The sequence below is a fragment of the Antedon bifida genome, chromosome 6, assembly GCF_963402885.1.
Source record: "Antedon bifida chromosome 6, ecAntBifi1.1, whole genome shotgun sequence".
Lineage (NCBI taxonomy): Eukaryota > Metazoa > Echinodermata > Crinoidea > Comatulida > Antedonidae > Antedon > Antedon bifida.
In genome coordinates, this window is record NC_136231.1 from 4,949,992 (window position 1) to 4,971,540 (window position 21,549).

Consider the following 21,549-nt stretch of genomic DNA (forward strand, 5'->3'; position numbering starts at 1 on the left):
GACTCAAAATTCCGTACCACAAATAATATCAATCAACGGAAAAAGACTGCAGTATAATCCAAAGAAACACACCAAGATTAATACAGTACTAATAATACAGACGATTCACCAAACACAGTCACGAAAACAATCACCAAAAAACACCGTACCGGGAACACTGACTACAATAGACTGGATACAGACAGTTCAGCACCGCATAATATAAACAGCAGATCCGCTCCGACATGCAAATTAGATGTTGCTGAATTACAATCGCTCTGGAATGTTGGTTACGTAATACCTCAGGCGAGTCGATGAGTGAACAGCTTAGGCCGAGTATGTGAATTTAGCTGGAACAATACGGTACCGAGAACTGTTCTATTGTCCCCTGCTTTGCTGTTGAGCGGAGCGAGTCAGGGCTAGGTACCGGCTCGGGATATTTACACCAAAACGCCAATAATAATTCAAAACTAGAATTTAATTCGTCACTTTGACGAATTATAGGTGATCATTTTTATCATTTTACTGAAATTAATTTTTTTTAAACATGCACGTACGTTAACATACGATCGGAAAATGTTGATGTATGCCATCCTATTATATGCTTATAGTGCTGAGTTGTGCCTATACGCCATATACAATATGTACAGTATATACTGTATATCTATATACAGTGTAGCATAGGTGAAATTACGGGACACACATGTTCTAATTTTTTGGCATGATGACGTTATCAAACTAAACTTTAAGATGACAATTTCGAAAGATAAATTAATTGAGCAAAAAAATATAAGATTTGGAAAAAAATTTGGCACGTAGAAGCGCTGTGCGCGCTCTTTGAATTGTGTATAACTTTGACGAAAAATATGAAAAAACTACTTTTTCACTTCAACTGGCCATATGTTAACGTCACAACATCCGATAGGCTTAATTTTTATATGAATTAATATCTACATTTCATCAGCTTTCATAATAAATTATAATCATCAAGGTAACCTTCAATTCTGAAGAGCTGTAAGATATTCAAATTTACTGCGAAGGTGAAATTACACGGCCTACGTTATTCAAGTTTTTACGCGTGATGACGTCATTAAAATGAAGATAGTGTCAACTCATGATAAAGATAATTAATTAAGCAAGCACATACTGAAAGTTGTGCGAAATTCGAGCACACATAACCAAGATGCGCTCTGTTGAATGTGATAATCTACACAAAAAGATAACAAATCCTAATTTTTAAATTCAAGTGGCCATTTGATGACGTCAAAACATTTTGTACGTAAAATGTGTACATGAATTCATATCTACAACTCAATGGCTTCCAGAATAAGTTAAAAAAATCGGGGGTCATCTTGCATTCTGAAGAATTATTTTCATTTTAAAAAAGACCTATTTTTCACCATTTTCAGAACTTTTGTAAAATTAATGTGCGCATTTTGTCATTTTTAACGTGCTCGTATAGCGTTATTTTAAGTCGGAACTGACTCAAATTTGGTGAATGTACTAAGGATGGTGAGTAGAATGAGATTTGTAAAAAAAATTCATATTTTTTACGCTTTTTAAGTATCGCGCGCGCAAAATTTTTTTTTGCGCAGTAATTTTTGGAAACACGCAAATGGCCTAATTCATGCTCTAAATTGATCAAAACCTAATTTTGCGCGTTTTAAATTTTTAGCGCGCGATTTCAAATGCATGACCTTGAAACGCGCAACTTTTTATTTGCTAATATTTTTACCCTTGATCTGAAGTTTACGTGTAGTGAATTTCATTAATATGTGATAATGAATTTTGGAGATATGATTGATAATGTGATTTCGCAAAATGGCGTATAAATGTCGTCACGGATGAGTGATCACGCTGGAAAGCTTATTAGGATTAAGTTATATTATTTGAAAGATATTCTGAAATTTTTGTAATCATTGACATTAAACTTTTTGAGATAATTGTTACACAAAATAGTGTACAGAAACAATAAAAAGAAAAAAAAAAATAATAAAGATTTTATACAATAACAATAGGTGATCATTTTATTCTAAATGATCACCTAATTAACAACAATGGTACGCCACTATAAGTAAACAGGTAACACAGAAAAATCAACGCATATAAATTCAGAGTGGAAACACAATTCTAGAGGAAAACAATACCTTCCTCAGCTGCCCGAGTTGCCACACACTCAGCGCGTCAAACCTATAGTCTATAATTTAATTAATCTTCAGTCTTATTATTATTAATCAGTTTTTATGTTTTTGAGGGACACTAGCCTACATCTTTAAACGGATCACTTGCTCTGTGTTATTTTATTTGTTTGTCTTTTGTGCGATGCAACAAATGAAGTGCATACCCGATAGACTCCTATTTTCTTTGACGTCAGGTAACCCCCTACACAATACTGCTTCCTTGTCTTTTAAATTTATTAATTGTATATTTACCAACCAAGGATAATAAGAACACTGTGTGCAATTTCCCTCTTTTTTTATTAATTTATATTGTAAAAACACAATTATGTTTTGTGTTAACAACTCAAATATATAAACCTAATACAATGCATGAGTAATATACACATTTATTTTTTAAGAATTTGAAAACTAAGAAAGCATAACATGAGATTTTAACCCTTTCAAGACGTGGCCCGTATCCCATACTCCCATAGGAGTAATTTACTGCTCCGGGACTCGAGGCCCGTGTATGTACGGATTGACCTTTTGGGGTCACTGAATTGCACTTTTTGACCTAAGTAAAATAAATGCAATTTTTCCGGAAGGCAGAAACTTTTCACATAACATTAATACATTGCAGAAAGTAACAGTCATAAAAATGTATTCCGCATTTTTCCTAAACCTACTAGCCTCAGTCACTTGGGAGTAGAAACCTCGCGTCTTCAAAGGTTAAAAGTAATATTGTCTTGTTATATCATAACAAATTGGAAATTAATAATTTGAAACACCAGCAATTGAAAATTAATATTTTGTAACTCAAACAAATGATACACAAATAATAGATAATTATAGCAGGGATTCCATTCTTCCATGATTATAGCAATAAAGAGATATACTAAAATAATACACATTTCTGTAATACGCATTTTGTAGTTAATGTGATGTTAATTTTGAAGTCAAATATTGTTAAATTCTCGTTGTTTAAAATATTACAGACTTCATTTTCATCTATTATTATTTTTAAAAAATATAAGTTATTAGTAGACTTTATCATATGAAATAAAACAGAACTATAGGCCTACATTCTCTAAAACTGTGCTGACGTCGATATTGCAGTATTACAGAAAAGTAAATGGCTGTTTGACTAAGACACCTATACAGTATATTGTTTTAATTTTTTTTTAATGTAGTTTTAATAATATATTAATTTTTATAATATGGATGCTCAGACACCGGTGGTTCAGCAATAAAAGATCCTACAACACTTTCGTAGAGATGTTCATCATCACGTTCATCAATTGGTCTTTCCGGCCTCTGGCCATATATAGTAGGAACATAGCGAATACCCGGGGAAGGTGGGGTGTCTGGAACTTGATCAGGTGTTCGGCGACGGTAAACCCCAAAAACGATGATAACCAAAAGTAAAACAAATACGATTGAAGGAACAGTTCCATAAAGTGCTCTAAAAATAAAATGTATCAGTAGTAATGTACACAGTCTAACTAGCGTATTTCTTTACAAATCACATTTGAAACATATAATAGATAGACGTTACATACATGATATATTCATTTGTTGACTTTTCTGATGGATCAGTGTGGATTGATACAAAATCAGTTTTCCTGTTTCCAATCACGTCTGTAGCCTGTACCCAAAATGTGAGCTTATCGTTTAATTCGGTCTCAAGTTCAAATGTTACCATTTCATCCTAAAATTGTAAAACACATAGTATACATTGTAAAGACATTTTTTTAAATATCGTGTATCTTACTCCGTTGTCATATTAAAGTAGTAAAAGCCAATCAGATTGGTGTGTTTACATGTTTGTATCATCCTATTTAATTGATAACAACAATAATAATTATTAAAAGTACCAAGTCATTTGGTAACAACTCCCATTTTTGTTCGACTTCTGTTACACCATCTTGTGTCACAGCATATTCGAATCTCACAATTCCGTTTTTATTAGAAATCGCTGATAGAGGACGCCCTGTTGGCGGGGCATCTGAATCGTATGCTTCTTCAAATACGTCATCGATCTTAATTGTGAGTAGCAAACCTTCATTGACATGTAGTTTGTTATGAAATCGGTTCTTCCACGATAACGTAATCTATCAACATAACAGTTTAGGTGGATTAAGACATGGTTATAATAATATGGTTATTAAAAGAAACAAGTCTCTGGGCTTAAAGGGCCATCCCATGCTTTTTTCTAGTTTAGTCTTGTATTTTTATATTTAATGTTTTCTCTTTTTATTTCATTTACATTATACTGTTTTATAAATTTGTACTGTATTTGAAAAGCAATAAATATTACTTACTTACTTACATAATCAAAAGTATATATACAAACATTATTGAACGCCTAATCAGTGGTTGACGTTATCTCAGTTATTTAATACAACAAATCCGTTGATAAGTTAACTGATATTAATGACAATTAATATTATTAATATTTTTATTTTAAATGTTGTTTTACAATAATGTTTTTTTTTAATCATCGAATATCGTACATATGTACTTGTTATCCTTGTTTTATCATCTGATTATAAGCCAACATTTACTACAAACAAATACACATAATTTAATTTAAAATCAAACTATTTTAAAAATAAAAATATACTTGTTCGTTTCCATTTATGGGTATTTGTACTCCTGAATCGTTGTTATACTTCACACCATCAACGGTGAGATGAATGGAACTGTCGCCTGCTATTGATATTTCACTCTGGTTATCAAAAATTAAGCAACGTCGTGCATTTCGAGTGTTACCAGCAGTATCATTGACACTCAAAACCACACAGTATACACCTGTGTATGGAAATAGCTTATGCTTCTTATTTGGCGAAATAAAAAAAAACATAAAATGAAGCTACCAGAAATAGTATATCTGTTAGTGCGACTGCAATTTAACAACATCCACCCTTCAAAGAAGGAATTGTCTGTCTTCCTTTTTTCGTTTCACTTTTTAGAAAATTGAAAACAAAGTAATACCTGGAGACGTTGGATTAAATCTTGCTTCATATTCTTCTCTACTTTGAAAAACATTCAGAGTAGTACACTTGTTAGGTAAATCGAGTACATTATTACTAGGAATCATTTTGCAAACTTTCACGTCATATGAAGATACCCCCGATGCATCCATCCAAGCCGACCACTTGATCACACACTCCGTCTGAAAATAATCGTTCAATAAATTACACCACAACAACAATTGGAAATTCGACTGATTTTGAATGAATCTCTAAAAGGCATTTGGGCTACTTCTACAAGTAAGAGGGCACATACAATACTTTAATTCAACTTTTTCTCTGAAAATAAATGTTTACATTTTTACCGATTTTGTATATCGATCACCAATTTCCAACGCATTTCCAACACAAGTTGAGGCTCGTGGAGTTAAAACTGAACAGTGAGTTGGTGGTTCAAAGTCTAAAATAAATCACGTATACAAATGTTTCATTATCAGTAATATATGAAACAACGTTAAATTAGACTTGGATTTGATAGGATTCATTTAAAATAGAGAATACTACCTGTGATAATACATAAGCCCCCTGGTTGAGTAAGTCGACTATCGCTACCCTTCAATGATGAAATTCCAGTTCTTCTATCAACTTGGTATATACCAGCACCTGTCCAATCGGACCAATACAGATAGTTTCCATAAATTTCAATATCAAAAGGATGCCTTCCAACGACAGAAATAATTGTTCTTCTGTTGGTTCCATCTAGGTTAGCTTCTTCAATTCTATCAGTTCCAGCATCACACCAATACATTTTTCCATCTTGGAAATAATTATATTGAACCAATTTGAAATCAAATTCAAGTGATTAGGCCTGATTAGGCATTTGATGGCGGGTGCAATCACTAATTATGTTGGAACGATATAAAACTTCACCAGATTAATTTTTATTCAAAATCGTAATAAAATGTGCACTTTCAAGATTCGTAATGAATCGTATTCGATTATTTTATCTCGAGTGTTTTATGAATGGTGTACGAACGACAGGGGGAAATGGGGTAGGGGTGGGGTTAACAATGATTAACAGCTTGACTTACCAGGAACTGATAAAACAAGGCCGTTTGGATAAACAAGTTCTGTCGTCACTAGCGCGGTTCTGGTACTCGAGTCGTTTAATTGCGCGCGCTCTATCATCTGTGTTCCGCTACCCCAATCAGTCCAATACAGGTATCTAGGGAAGCACAATTTCTGTTAATTATTACATTAGTTTACAGTACTTTAATATTAACAGATATATCAGTGACTGAAATAGACAGAATATACTCAACGTAATCCACACGTTATTTACGGAAGCAATTATCAATAAAATTAAAAACAATATCAATTTATACGGAGAGACTTAGGTCAGTGAAAACAGGTAGGCCTAGCAAGTTAATTGAAAATTGAGTGGTATACCCGTTAGTTGTATCTATCTCAATTGCTCGTGGCTCGTCTAATGATGTGTCAAACAAAATTGTTCTGTTCGTTCCATCCAGATTTATTACTTCAATTCGGTCTTCTGCAGTACTTGTCCAGTAAAGTTTATTTCCAGTTCCATCAATGGCTAAACCATCCACAACTTTATTTAAAAAAAAAATTAAGCTAAACCTTAATGTTGTACAGTTGAAGTCTTGATTTATATATGAAGACTAAAGGTATATTTTACAAAAGTTCGAACCTTCAAGAGGTTATATACAATTTAACACAATACAAAATTCAATTCTATGAGTGTATTATTATGGTTTTAGGTTTTAGACATTTTGAAAATAAGCCGTAAGGTACGGTTTGAATAAAACATAATACATAAAATGAGACGAATTGGCTACATATGATGCTTACATTATTATAACACATTTTGTCTTTTGATTGGTTAATAACGTATCACGTGCCGTAAATAGTAAGTTCTACCAAACGGATAGTTAATTTCACGTTCAGCTTTTTGTACACATTTTGAGAATGAAATGCAAGCAAGGGGTTGTAGTGTCGCATCAAGAACTGTTGTGCTGGCATAGCTTCCACCTTGGATGGAAGCTGTGTGTTACCTTAGAACGTAGGTGATGTGTTATAAAACAATAATAAATGTTTTCTATTAGTTTAATGGACAGTATATTTCTCGTTGTAAGTTTATTGACTCGCCTTTCCAGGACAGTAAATCTGTCAATTTATGACATATATATATTATATCAACCGAGCAGTCTTTTGTATACTACACAATAGACAAATTACACGCTGTTTGTCTAATGCTAATGTAAATATCTATATAGTAACATTCCTAACAACTGGTATTCCCCAAAAGTTTTCATAAAAATAATATTTGTAGAACAGCGTGGATTGTGACGTAAGTTTAACAATGGAACAGATGGTTGTAAATATTAATTGTAACTGAATAAAATTCTCCTAAACATTTCGCAGTTTTAATAAAGTTGATCACTTCCGTAGGAAAAAAAATGTTTAAAACACAAAATAAACGGTTAAATTTAACCAGAAGCCTATTTACTTCTAGTCAATTAGACTATTTTTTGTTTACATTACAGTTTTCAGGTAAATAATGTTTTTTTTCGATCCAATAACTATTATATGACATTAGAATAGCATTTTCAACAAAAATATTTAAAAAAAATACTTTCAATGGGACTATATCTTTCATAAAATCGAGAAAATAAAAGAATAGAATTGTTCTAACCTCCTGATTCAAAAGACACTAAAACTTCATGTTGTTCAGTGACAAATGAATAGCGTTCAATGGAAGACTTGCCTACGTCAGACCAATATATTGTTGATGTGTTAGGATCATAATCAAGAGCCACTGGTCTATTTAGTTGAATATTCCCAATTGCTAATGTAAAACTTAGATCCGTACTGCTGCCGCTGGAACCTAAACTTGACATATAAATGCCTGGTGGGTCAAGGTTGGTAACGAAGACAATATGCCCACTACCTGTAAAATAATAACGTTTAATTGAAAACAAATACTTACAGTAACAATAAATAAAATACATTCATTCATTCCTCTTTTTAGGGTTTTATTTCAATAGGCCTATATGTTTAGGCATTGGCCATTGTGTTTACTGTATATACATAATAATGGTATTTTCGAACACCTGGGAACACCTGATAGCATTTATCCTTATCTGTACATATTTTACAGTTCTGTGTATTTTACTTTGTGTTTTAACATTTTATTGATTTTACTCTATTTTTATATTAAGTTGCCATAAGAAAAACCAATTTCAAATTTTCGTTGATGAACTATTTGACAATAAAGTTATCTTGTATCTTGTAAACGTAACACCTGCTTATTATTGTATTTCTATTTTTTGGATAATCTATAGCCCTAAGATTCATTTAAAACACATCATACGTCTTCTCGTGTATAAAAATATGTACTCAAAAGATGTAATCCATTGTTTGACAGTAACATAGGCTAATGGCTTTAAATGCATTCATTATTATAGAAAATACTTACCGACAACGAGTCCTATGCGTAACATCAGTAGAATATACATTACATTTATATATAATTCTGCCATTTTACTTTACTCTATAACAAAAAAAACAACGGAAACTTGCATCTCTATACCTTTAATACGTCTTTTCAGAGTATCACAACATTTGTCTATTTAATAGACTTTTATTTGTTTTCTTATCTTAATTATCATGATAATCACGCTACGATGATGAGTTGTTGTTTGTTTTATTTTTTGTTTTTTTAAATGATAAATATAGTACATAACATGGTGTATACACAGCAAATATTATATTTTGAAACACATTTTTAAAAACTCTTTCTATGCAGCCTACATTCACATGAATGCTACTGTTTTGTAACAGTTACATATTATACCTGATGAAGCAATGGTGTTCCCATGAGCTTAGTAGTTTCTTTATGTCTGTTTTTGATTTACCTTTGGGATCCAGCCACTGATACCCAGAGCATCGTAACGTTTTCAGTAAGTTGTAATAATACTTTTTTGGATTTATAATATGGTCTACAAGTAATACTATTGTATTAATTGAGAATCCTAACTCTTAATTTTATAAATAAATTATATTACTTACTCAGATAATAATATTAAACTAGACTTCACTGAATGATCATCGAAACAGATTTGTGCAAAATTATGAGGAAGCAAATATTATAAATTACATTTTAGGCTCAATAGAATTGCGTAATGTTTAGTCATATTCAGTTCTTCGCTTCAGTTGTTTTGATTTTGAATTGTGATTAATGATAGGTCCATGACGTCACCCCATCAAACACAACTTCCTACACGGGCAAAGTACGTAGTATCAATTGATGGGTTTTTCCGAGTAACAAAATCAGTGTTATCATAATACCAAAGACAAATAAAACTATACCGTTTCTGATTCATATGATTTTCCCTTATAAATGTTAATACCGTTATTATCCTTAAATCTAATTACACATTGAACACAATATGTACTCTACAGCTCACTATGTCGGTCGGTTGGTCGGTCGGTTGGTAAATGTTAATACCGTTATTATCCTTAAATCTAATTACACATCGAACACAATATGTACTGTACAGCTCACTATGTCGGTCGGTTGGTCGGTCGGTTGGTAAATGTTAATACCGTTATTATCCTTAAATCTAATTACACATTGAACACATGTACTCTACAGCTCACTTTGTCGGTCGGTCGGTCGGTTGGTCGGTAAACACTAACTTGAGCAAGCGACCGCAGCCATGTATATGGCTTTGTTTAGAAATGTCCCTGTTTTTAGTCGCGTGGACGCGACTCTATAGTTCACTATGTCGGTCGGTTGGTCGGTCTGTCTGTCTGTCGGTCTGTATGTCTGTCGGTCCGGTATCACTATGCATTGTAGCACGCGACTTAATGGCTGCTGGCCTTGTTTTTTTCAGTTTCAATTAAACATACTTAAACATAATATAAGCTGAGACAATCTGAGTGAAGCTTCACTTCATAACAATTGAGTACAAGGTCTGAGATCATTGGTAAATAATATTAGGCTGCCACTACTATGGCATTACCTCTGTCATGGCAATAGTCGAATGCGTTATGCTTGATTAATATTAATAATTGACGTAATGTATAATCGGACACAAATAAAGGATTTCTATACGAGAGGATATTATCTAGCAGGAAAAGTAAAAGAATCCATCTGGATCAGAACAACAGAAAATAACGCCAGCGAATAGCTGACATAAGAACAAGTGGTGGCGCCAGACAGCACCAAAAAACGATGATCGATCAAGTAGCCGAAACGTAGCAAAATAAAGTCAATTTGTAATGGGTTACCAAAAAAGAAAAATTATGTTTTTCTATTAATTTATTTATATATATTAAATCAACTTTGGCAGTATCAATAAATTATGTTATTAAACGGTAGTTCTAACACCTATAAAAACTTGATAAATACCACAAAAAATGTATAAATCATTGGTTTTCTATACCATTGCTTCAAGACACTGCAATTTGAACGATAGTATAGGCGTTGGGCCGATATTCTTTTGCTTATGTCTAAAATGGGCCCGATCGTCTTGAACCTGATAGTCCGTGGATCCGATCGTTTACCATTATTGCCATGGTAAGCTTCCTTAATGTCGGAATTTACGTCTTTAATTTTGTGGGTTGTTGTGTAGACGGTTATTATTATAGACTAGGCTATTCCAGTGATATCGTGGAGAATTCTAGTCAAAGAAATATGCCTATTACATTGGAACGTCTGTCCCCGTCAGGGGTCTGGTTTAATCATAATAAAAACAATATAAGAATAACTAATACAATAATAATAAACATTCATAACATTATTGAAAACTAATATTATACCAAGGATAATACAATATTTTTCTTGAATATGGTTTTCGAAAATGATGAATGAGTTACGGCAAATCACAAGGGCAATATCCAACAACTGAAAAAAAAATGGTGTGGTAAAAAAGCAAATAATTAGAAGTTTGACGACGCTATTTCAATGGTTAATGAAATACCTCTATTGTGGATATCGTTTTGTTTTTGTTATTGTTTCGTGCCCTAGAGTTCTGCAGTGCTGACGTTACGATGGTAGGTGGCGCTGTTTCGTAGCTAGAAAACGTTCAACCTGCCTTAGTGACTCCAAGGTCACCAATGGTTTAGAATATAATGGCTTTATTTTCAATAAAAACAAACTAAAATTTCAAAAGATCACTAAATATTTGTTTTTAACAATCTATTTATTCTTATTTTTAAAAAATCAAGCTAAGATACATAATTTTTGATAGAAATACAGATATCTATAGTTTATCAACATAGTAACTTTGAACGCATTTTTGGTTGCGCTAGCGCCACCTATCATTGTGACGTCACACCACAGACTATAATATAGTCTGTGGTGTGCCAGTTCTGCGCTATATTTCATTTTGAAACCTGAGCTGCACTGACGAGATCTGCCTTTGGATTTATATATATATATATGTTTATATCTCTACCAAGCTACCTTCTTTGTTTTCTACTCTTATTCAGTCTCCACCCACTATTCAACACGCTGTTTCTATTTGGTTATCCGCACTTGGCGGATAACCCCTTGTTATTGTCAGGATCTTTTTTTTTTTTTTTTTTTTTTTTTTTTTTTTCTTTCTTATTCTTCTTTCTTTCCCAAAATTTTGTTGCGCGTGTATCTCTAAATCTTCTCAACATAACATTGTATAACTTAATCAGAAGATTGACCTCTATCTGAAGATGTCGTAATAAGGTTTTCGGTCCCGTCCGAGTTACGCAGCGTAAGTTACGCGCGATTTTATGAATTTCGCGTATTTAATTTAGATCAAAAACCATTAAACCATTTAAATTGAAACTTAGCAAAAGTTTAATTTATATCATGCGCTAACTTTCTATGGAGAGAAAATGGCATGTTTCACAGAAAGTTACGCGCGCACGCGCGTTTAAAATTTTAAAATGCGAAAAATCAATTTCTAATCAACTTTCTATGCGTTTCATGTCATTTTGAGCATGCCAAAAATTCCCACGCGCGCGCACATTTTTACGCGCACGTGCGCACATAGCGTTAAAAACATACTTTTTTCGCGTGATTTATGTTTTTCCAGCCTTTTCTAGTAATTTTACCAACTTTTAAACAATTTCGACTCAAAGTCACGTCATACGAGCACGTGGAATTGGATAATTTGCGCGAGTTTTTGATGAAAAAATTCAAAAATTTGTCAAAATTATGCCTTTTTTTAAACAGTCATAGATTCTAAACTACAAGGTGAATTTTATTGTTTATTACATATTCTGAAAGTAGATGAGTTGTAGATATCGAATCATGCATTGATATGGCTAACCCGATAGTGTGACGTCATCGTATGGCCACTCGAATATAAAATAGAGGATTTTTGTCTCTTTCGTCATAGCTCATCACATTTAATAGAGCGCATCTCCACTTATCCGTATTTCATTTTCCCCCATGTTTTTATATTGTCTAGGTCAATCAATTATCTTTCGCATGATTTACCATTTTTAAATTTTTTGTGACGTCATCATATCCAAAAGCGTCAATAACTTTGGTCACTTATTTTCACCTATTCTGCACTGTATGTAGTACGTATACAGTATATAGTGTTATACTGTATATACTTAGACGTGACACAAAATAGAGAGCGCACTAACATTTTTTCAATGGCATAATCGTTTTTCTGTGCGCAATATTCTAACGTATGACGTGCACGTGGCGTTGGCGCTGCGGATAACCTAACTCGTCCGTAGTGACGAGTTCAAATCTAGTGTTATATTTCTTTTATTCCTGTCCACCCAGGCAGCACTTGCCAACTCATATGCTATGACTTTATCCAAATTCCCTCACTTGCACTGATGAAGGGCTAGTGTTGCCCGAAAGCTCTGCTAACTTTTCTGGCTGTTTACTTTATCGTTTTGATTTAGCTTTTCGCTTTTTTTATTTGTATCTCCATTGAGATCCAGCCACTGATACCCACAGCATTGTCATTTTTTTCAGTAATTTGCCTTTGGATTTATATATATATATATATATATATATATCCAATCTGCAGATAGTACAGTATATATATATAAATCCAAAGGCAAATAACTGAAAGAATGGCAATGCTGTGGGTATCATTGCCTAATGTGTTTATATATATAAAAGTATCTCTTCGGAGATCCCGCCTCGTGAACAAAAATACTGAAAGTTTGATCTCTGTTGCGCGTGGGTACAACTGAGGACTAGTGCTGTTCCGCCGTACCACGCCGAGAATGTTAAAGAGTCGCTTGGTTAGGACATCTGCATATCAAGCAGGCGGTCCGAGTTCGAGTCTCGGTTGGGGCTTTTTCTCATTCTCACAGATTTCCTCATCTTTATCGTTTCAAATTAATTAATTAAATTTCAGTATATCACCGGGCGGTTTCGAATTAATGTTCATTGCCTAATATATATATATATATTATATATGTATATGATATATATAAACAAATCAGGCAAAGAACATTAATTCTAAACCGCCCGGTGATATACTGAAATTTAATTAATTAATTTGAAACGATAAAGATGAGGAAATCTGTGAGAATGAGAAAAAGTCGCCCCAACCGAGACTCGAATATGATATATATATATATTTTATATATATATATTTTATATATATTTTATATATGTATATAATATATATATATATATATATATATATATGACGTTATCCAAATATATATATAATTAATAACAATGATGGCATGCAAGTCTAAACATTTAAAATCAAAAAACCGGTTGACAGAAAGCGAAGACTTCTTTTTATTTATATGAAGATATTAGTAAATATTGTTCGAGTTAAATATATTATTCTTTAATTTATTGTTTGGAATGGATAACAATATCAAACTAGTTTGACAAAAAAATGATTGGTTCAAATATGGTAGTGATATGACATCATCATCATCATCACATTTTTTGTCACATAAAGTTTGATTGTGTAGACAGAGCTTAGGGCGTTGAGATTCGTTTTTATCAAATCAAACACCAATTTTGTTTAATAGAGAATGGCAAAATAGCTGCAAAATTATAACATTTATAAGAACGGCAATAGTTCTGTCATGTTTAGTTGTTCCATTTTGTAATTACTTAGAAAACAACGTGTTAGACATCCATGGAATCCAAAACAAAATACCCGCACGCAAACGTCGCAACACCGCGATTATTGATGTTGGTAAAATCGATAAATATTGAACGCTTATCTCAAGCCGAACACTATAAATGAAGGCCATTGTTTGATTTTACAAAGACCCCCAATAAGAAACTGAATTCCTTGTAAATAAAATCCCTTCTTTCCTCCCGTCCATTACCTAACCTGCTTATTCCGTAGACGTCCTTATTGTTGATGACTTAGTCCTGTGAGTTTCATCAATTTTCGGCAACCTTTATTATAGACACTTTTATTAATATTTATTTAGTAGTTATCCGAAAGGGTTATTGGAAATTGTCTTGTACTGTAACAGTTGCAACATGTGTATTTCAACTTTGAGTTCTCCAGCGACATTCCAACTCTTGGATGTAAGGAATTGAATCACAAAAAAATCATAAAAAGTTGTTTGTAGAAAAGAAGAGTTCAAGAATACCAACAAATAACTACTTTCAGATCAAGAAGATCCCAATTGGTAAGTTTTCAAACCTTATATTTTAGTTTACATATTGTTAATACCAAGACAGTGCTTACTATGCATTGTATATCACTTTTTCAAAAATATATTCTGATACAATGATTCGTTATTTCGTAATTGTTGCTGTATATCAAGCTAATGCATAAAAAGAATTTTTATATTATTAATCGCACTCTTGTGTAATACAAGACCAGCCAATTCTGGCTTATGAGTGAATATATAAAATAACAATTAAAAAAAGACACGGATAAAAAACATTAAAAAAAAAATAACTACTTTAAACACCAAGCCTCTTTGTATAATGTAAATAAATATGTTAAAAATTACTTGTTAAAAACAATGGACTGGCCTAAGGAGAGCAATTGATAGGCAAAGTTGGCAAAAGTAGAACAGTTGCCATCACACATTAAACATTTTAATTTTTATAAATTTGTTAGATCTAATGAATGGGTCCTCACCTGACCTATTTTCAGTACCAATGACTTGCATGAACCAAGATCTACATACATAAATAGATTTTATATATGAGTTATAAACATGTTATGAAAGATAGACGTCTAAGCGATGCAAAAGCGTTTATTGTTCAATTGAACACCCATTCGTATCTTTACTATCAATTCTGTCTGTCTGTCTGTTTGTTCACCTTATTTATAAGCAAGCAATATGTTAGGTCTGAAACGGTTGGTATGAAAACACTACCTTAATTAGCAATGCCAATATTAATACACTATACACTAAACTTTTTATGAGGACATATAAATGAGGAGGAATAAAACATTTTTTTTTTTTTTTTAAGATATGGAATGCTTTCTGGGGGGTTTGCATATTTTTCTATTATGAACGTGTAGCCACAGAAGATAGTATTGTGTTTTAATAGCTAATAAAATAATGTAATCTATTTGCATACAAAAACGTGACACAAAGACTACTTTTTTAATTCGATACCACGTATACTTATACTAAATTAGAGGGCCAAAAAGCTGGGTCACTGTATAATTATTGTGAGAAACAACCATACAACCTAATCTTTAGAATAAAGATCATTGTGGCAATTTAGGTCTAACTTGTTTACTTCAACAACATAATTAGCAAAACAACTAGTAATCCGCTTACAGGCTAATTGACATTAAGAACGTACTTGTCGATCAGTTTCCAATGGGACTCGACTCCTAAAGTAGCGCTTTATTGCTGCGGTTGTATTCAAAAGGCATGAAACATTGTTTTCGTCAAGCCTAACAGGTTTACAGTATAGAAAAAGACAGATAGATATTCTGGTATTATAAGGAAGGAAGTGTTATTTGGAACAAAACATTTCCCGCGCTTATGGTACATCATGCAATCCAGGGTCGTTATTGTCTGATCAACTAAACATGTTATGGTAAACCTCATTAATTAAATGAATAAAATAATTCTTTAAAATGAACTTGCATAAACAAAACTAAATAGTACACTGTTAATTGTTTATATTTGAGTCGATTGTATTGCATGAAAGTGAATACAATGTTGTTTATAACATACTGTAATTACTAGCATTTATTTATTTATATCATTATTTTGTATTATACCAATTATAAATAATATTATGCTTGTTTTGACAGAAAGGACACAAGGACAGTTTACAATTTTGTGCTTGTAGGCTATTTGAGTTTACCTTGATTATTTAACATGTGGGTATTTTCCACATTCTTTGAGAATCGATATTCTGGAATACAATGATAATTAAGAGGTCGTTATGTGTATCAACAAAACACACACATTCTTACTATTCTATCATTGGTCTATGATGATAATCCATTCAACATTAACCTGGCCATACAAACTATAGTAGCTTATGTACCATTACTTGGACTACTTAGCAAAAATGTTTGAAACTGCCAACTTCATTTGTATATTTTATATAACAATCTCTAACTTATGGTCCTGACGTTTTTATTTTTATCAATTTTTTTTACAAATAGCTATATACCAACAGACCCTGCCTATTGATTTTTAGGAAATTGATATATTGGTCGCAAAAGCTTACTAAAATCTCGAGTTATCTGTATCTTCAATATGGGTCGAAACATTAAATAGCACGCCCTCTGCCACCTTCTATTGTTGATCACTCCTTGTATCTTCCTCAGTTTCTGAGCGCTCAATCTATTTAATTGTTATTTTTCAATTCTTGTTTATTTTTTTTTGTGTTTTATGTTTTTCAAAAATGCTCCTAATCTTTTAAAATGCGCGTATTTCTATATTCTCATCCGATAGATCATAATAGGAACACATTGAACTTATTTATTCTCAATGGCTTAATGTTTTAGTGGGTACACAGTAACCAACAAAAAAATAATCATCAACAATTATTAACACAGATTTTAAAAATTTAATTTTTCTCTCTATTTTTTATTCTTAATAATTGGAGCAAGTGTGAATTAATGGGCAGTTATACTGTAGTGTTTCAACATACCAACAAAATGATAATCATCGAAAATTATTGAAACACAGATTGCATATTTCCCAAATGAGTCAGTCATTGTAAAGGAGTTGATTGACAAATTAATAGATCAGATTGACATATCTATTGACAATGTAACTATCATTTTAATAGTAATGTTAAACTATTGCAATATTGTGTTGAACGTCCATTAACAATCATTTTCTATCACAGATGTTAGCGTTCAATAATCATTTACAAAACAGGTGTATAATGCGAACCGCGATTATCGTACAATTGAAAGTATTTAAGAAATAAGCCGAGAAATATGTACCTCCAATTTCAAATATCAATTTTTCCCAGAGTGGAGGGCAATATGTTATTATTATGTTCATGTATTAATACCAGAAACTTGACATACGTTTGATGGTAATCAGTGCGTTAAAATTGATTTCGAAGGTATATGTTATTGTTATTGATAAATATTAAAGGGATTCGATAATACAAGGTTGAAGTCAATACTAACCTTATGATTAGTTATGATTGGGTTTTGTCTGTTTGTGATTAAACTATAATTTTAGCGATCATAGACGTGCTCGATTGATGCACATTTTGACATTTTTATCAACTACATATTTGATTTATATTAAGATAACATTATATTCATGCATTTGATTGGTAGTTTGCAGAAATGAAACGTTTCATTCTCGATCTTTAAAATTACATCAAGGGGTCAGAAGTTTATTCGCTGGATCGGTTTGGCCTACTGAATGTTGGTAGTGTTATCAATGAGATCAGCTTTGTAACATGGGGTTATTTTTAGTAAAAGATAATCAATAAAGATCGCAATATATGGCTGTTATCGTGTATTTCATTTTGTGTAATCACCTTATGTACGCTGTTGTAGCAGGTTGTTTGTGCTCCGTGCTGACGGACAGTGAGAACATGGGGTGTTATCTTGAGGCGGTGATGTCCAAATTAACATCAACAGCCGCTGAAGCACAACCAGATGTTGATAAACAAAATTGCTTCATAAAAAATACAAAATAATACAGTCAATAATTGCTAAGTCATAAAGGATAATAAATTCTTTCTAATGCGTGAGAATATGTATTGCCAGTTACAAGCTTGCACATCATCACCCAATGTCTGAAGCACTTTTTAGGGTGATGTGCCAACATCGGAATTTTATAGTAAAGATGGAATTTAAATACCTCATTGACATTGCTATATGATTAGATCACATATTTTACTAAATCTATACATGTTGATGATTTTATTTTACATACTAAAATACATGTAGTAAAACACTCCCCAGTGTTCTAATACCATTGTTTTTCATACCAATTATTGTGTAGAAGAGAATATTTTTATGTAGGCCTATATACGAACTTGTTTAAAATATGTTTACCACATTGTTAACTGAAAACAGGGATTTAACAATCAGAAATCTAAATTTTAAAAAGTTCGGCTTTAAATTTGAATAATGAGTCAAATCTGATCTGATAAAATCTAAAATTAGCAAATTTCAATCCAAAATCATAATAAAGAAAGGATGTCACTTTTATTACATAATATTTATTACATAATATTTATTACATAATATTTATTACATAATATTTTGTTGACATCTTAAAAATAATATACAAATTTTAGTACTTTGCAATGTTTTTGTAAAGTTAGCATAAACAAATTACACGTTCTAAACAGTGTATAAACAAATAAAACGTCTTCATAATGCAATATAGTGACCTTTTTACCTTCACCATAATCTGATATACGTCTCTACTCAGGAATTTTCTTCAATTAATGTCAATCACTTTTTTTTACAATATTAGTGTGCATCATTGTACATTGAGTACATCACCTCGAAACATTGTATACGAGATTAATTTGCTTCGGATACACTAATGAGAGCGAATCGATTGATTAGTAATCAGCACATGGAATACTAACTATATGACATGACCGGGTCCAGAAGAAAGCCTCTTGTATGTGTTAAATGAAAAGGTTCCTTTCAGAGAAAATCGTTGTATTGTAAACCGATTGATGATCAGAATTTGCTCTGAAAAGTTGAAACTGAACTGCGACAAGACATTTCATGAAAATCGTTTATAGTTTTATAAACTGATCCTGAAAAGACGTTGTACGCATGATACCACATTAGCCTGCAATGTTCGTTCTTTCTGAAAGATAAATTTTATTTTTTGTAAATAATGTATCCGGTACCATGTATGTTTAAATTCTGACAATAGTTACGGTATTTGACAACAGTATTGGAATACAATATTCAAGGTAGGCTAAACTCATATATCACATTTCCCCCATCTTAATTTTAATTTTGAAAAGTTATTATATACTTTAGTAGGCTTAGATTGTTAATATTTTTATCTTAATTTATGACATATCAGGGTGCTTAATTGTTTGCATGGTAAGCTACAGAAAGAAATATGACCTATTATGTTATCATGGTTCCGACTAGGACGCAACGAAAGGACGTACACAGCAATAGAGGCCTAATAAAATTGGTATAGCAAGCGATTCACTTTAAGCAATTTATTTCACTGTTATCGCAATCTCATTGTATAATGCAACAGCGAATTGATGATGAGGCAAGCAGGACAGCCAATGTTTTTTAGGATAGCGTCTTTGTTACGAATTTAACATTATGGAATCATTAAATAAATATAAGTGATTTACGTACGTACTAATATTTGACGATGTTGGCGTTTCATATTAATTCTACTTAGTCGCGATACAGGTGATTTTGCAGGTGATAAACTTAAGTCAACCACCTGGATGCACAGATGCCTAATTAGATCTCACCTACTTTGGCTATGGTATCGATAACGCTAGATAATACGACCTCCGCCGAGTCGGAGACGGGAAGTTAAACATCTGACCTATTCCTTAACGAAGGTCGCGAGAAATATGTTTTTTAAAGCAACTAGCGTGATGTCGGTAAACTTCTTGTATTTTCTAGTAATTTAACATCAATAGATAGGCGTTCTATGACCTTGTGAAATAATGTAAATTTAACCAAAAATATGATTACTTTGAATTAAAGTGTCTACGTGCAAATTAGTTGCGTGTGCGTGTGGGCACAATAACTCTCAACTCTTAATTAACATAAATTTATAGACCCACCCGAATCTAAATGTTATAAAAAAAACTGGTTACTTGAAAGTGTTTTCTTTAAATATTTCCTGTTTCAATTTTACAAAAGTTAAATTAACTATCGTATACTCCTACCTAATAGATAGATTTTGAACTTTAAATAATAATAGGCCCTAGTATATTTATATAATAATTATATATTTTTGAAAGAACAAACTAATAAGCAAAATCGAAATAAAATCCATAACATACTTAATTTAAAAAATGAAATGTTATTGATTTCAATAAAACTTTTAGATTCAATATTTATGAAATCGTTATTTGCTCAGTGATTTAATATTATTGTTTATTATTACCAATAAATGTTTAAAATAAATTTGAATTAACTTGATTAGAAAATGGCGTTGTTTTAAAACTAGAATTAAATACATTGCATTGTTAACTCTTTGGAATGTTGTTTTCTAAGCGGTAGTTTTTCTAATCTTTCCAATTACCATCGTGTTATTATAGTTGTTATAATCAAATTTACGCAAAAACAATGTAAACGGTATAAAAACGTCTTGTTTATGCAGTAATAAGGCTACCCTACAAAAGATTCTAGCTATAATTAGAAAATTCTTGTGTTAAAACGTAATCAGCGGGATGGCCCATGCCGAGAACCTCTACGAACATATTAAATACGTTGTTGTTTCAGAGAAGGTTCCACGACTCCTACTAGGTTTTTATAAATTTTGAGAAGAGCCAGGCTAAACACATTTCCATTGTTTTAATTTGATCAGGACCTATCGAATAGAAATCGCAGCTTATATGATATGAACGGGCCAATAAACATTGATGCTTAACTTGTTCTTAACTAGAAGCTGGGATAATGGTTTAAAACTATCCGAATCTTATTATAAGTTATAACACGATCTAGGCTCTAATCTATTTGATTTCAAGAAGAATTTTATCTCATCAACTCATCGTTGACTTACAGGATTGTAAGATTGCCTTGATTGATTATAGAAAGTTTTTTTCAGATTGCTTTCATCTTAATGTTGCTTCCCTTCTCCTTTTTTAGATTGCTTTCATCTTAATGTTGCTTCTCTGCTCCTTTTTTTTTTTTATTGCTTTCATCTTAATGTTGCTTCTCTCTTCCTTTTTTAGATTGCTTTCATCTTAATGTTGCTTCTCTTCTTCGTTTTTAGATTGCTTTAATCTTATAATGTTGTTTCTCTCTTTCTTTTTTTATATTGCTTTCATTTTAATGTTG

At 32.0% G+C, this 21,549-nt stretch overlaps 1 protein-coding gene across 1 annotated transcript; it reads right to left on the reverse strand.

Moving 5' to 3' along the window:
* Positions 1-2,592: 2,592 nt before the first annotated feature.
* On the reverse strand, positions 2,593-9,241 carry LOC144844762 (uncharacterized). Its single transcript, XM_078701817.1, has 12 exons — positions 9,203-9,241; positions 8,610-8,684; positions 7,827-8,081; positions 6,560-6,722; positions 6,202-6,335; positions 5,675-5,926; positions 5,476-5,570; positions 5,133-5,313; positions 4,762-4,949; positions 4,013-4,249; positions 3,698-3,846; positions 2,593-3,600 (listed from the first exon to the last, which is right to left on the reverse strand). Exons 2-12 carry the CDS (start codon positions 8,671-8,673, stop codon positions 3,342-3,344), a joined length of 1,977 nt encoding a protein of 658 aa, XP_078557943.1. The 5' UTR covers positions 8,674-8,684; positions 9,203-9,241; the 3' UTR covers positions 2,593-3,341.
* Between the last annotated feature and the right edge of the window lie 12,308 nt (positions 9,242-21,549).

Bases quoted from the DNA above. Each gene is read 5' to 3' on its own strand.
- LOC144844762 (XM_078701817.1), bottom strand. From the start codon at position 8,673: ATGGCAGAATTATATATAAATGTAATGTATATTCTACTGATGTTACGC. The intron at 6,723-7,826 runs GTTAGAACAATT...TTTTAAATAAAG, and splicing joins AGTGTCTTTTGAATCAGGAG to TTGTGGATGGTTTAGCCATT. The intron at 3,601-3,697 runs GTATGTAACGTC...TTTTATTTTTAG, and splicing joins TCAACAAATGAATATATCAT to AGCACTTTATGGAACTGTTC.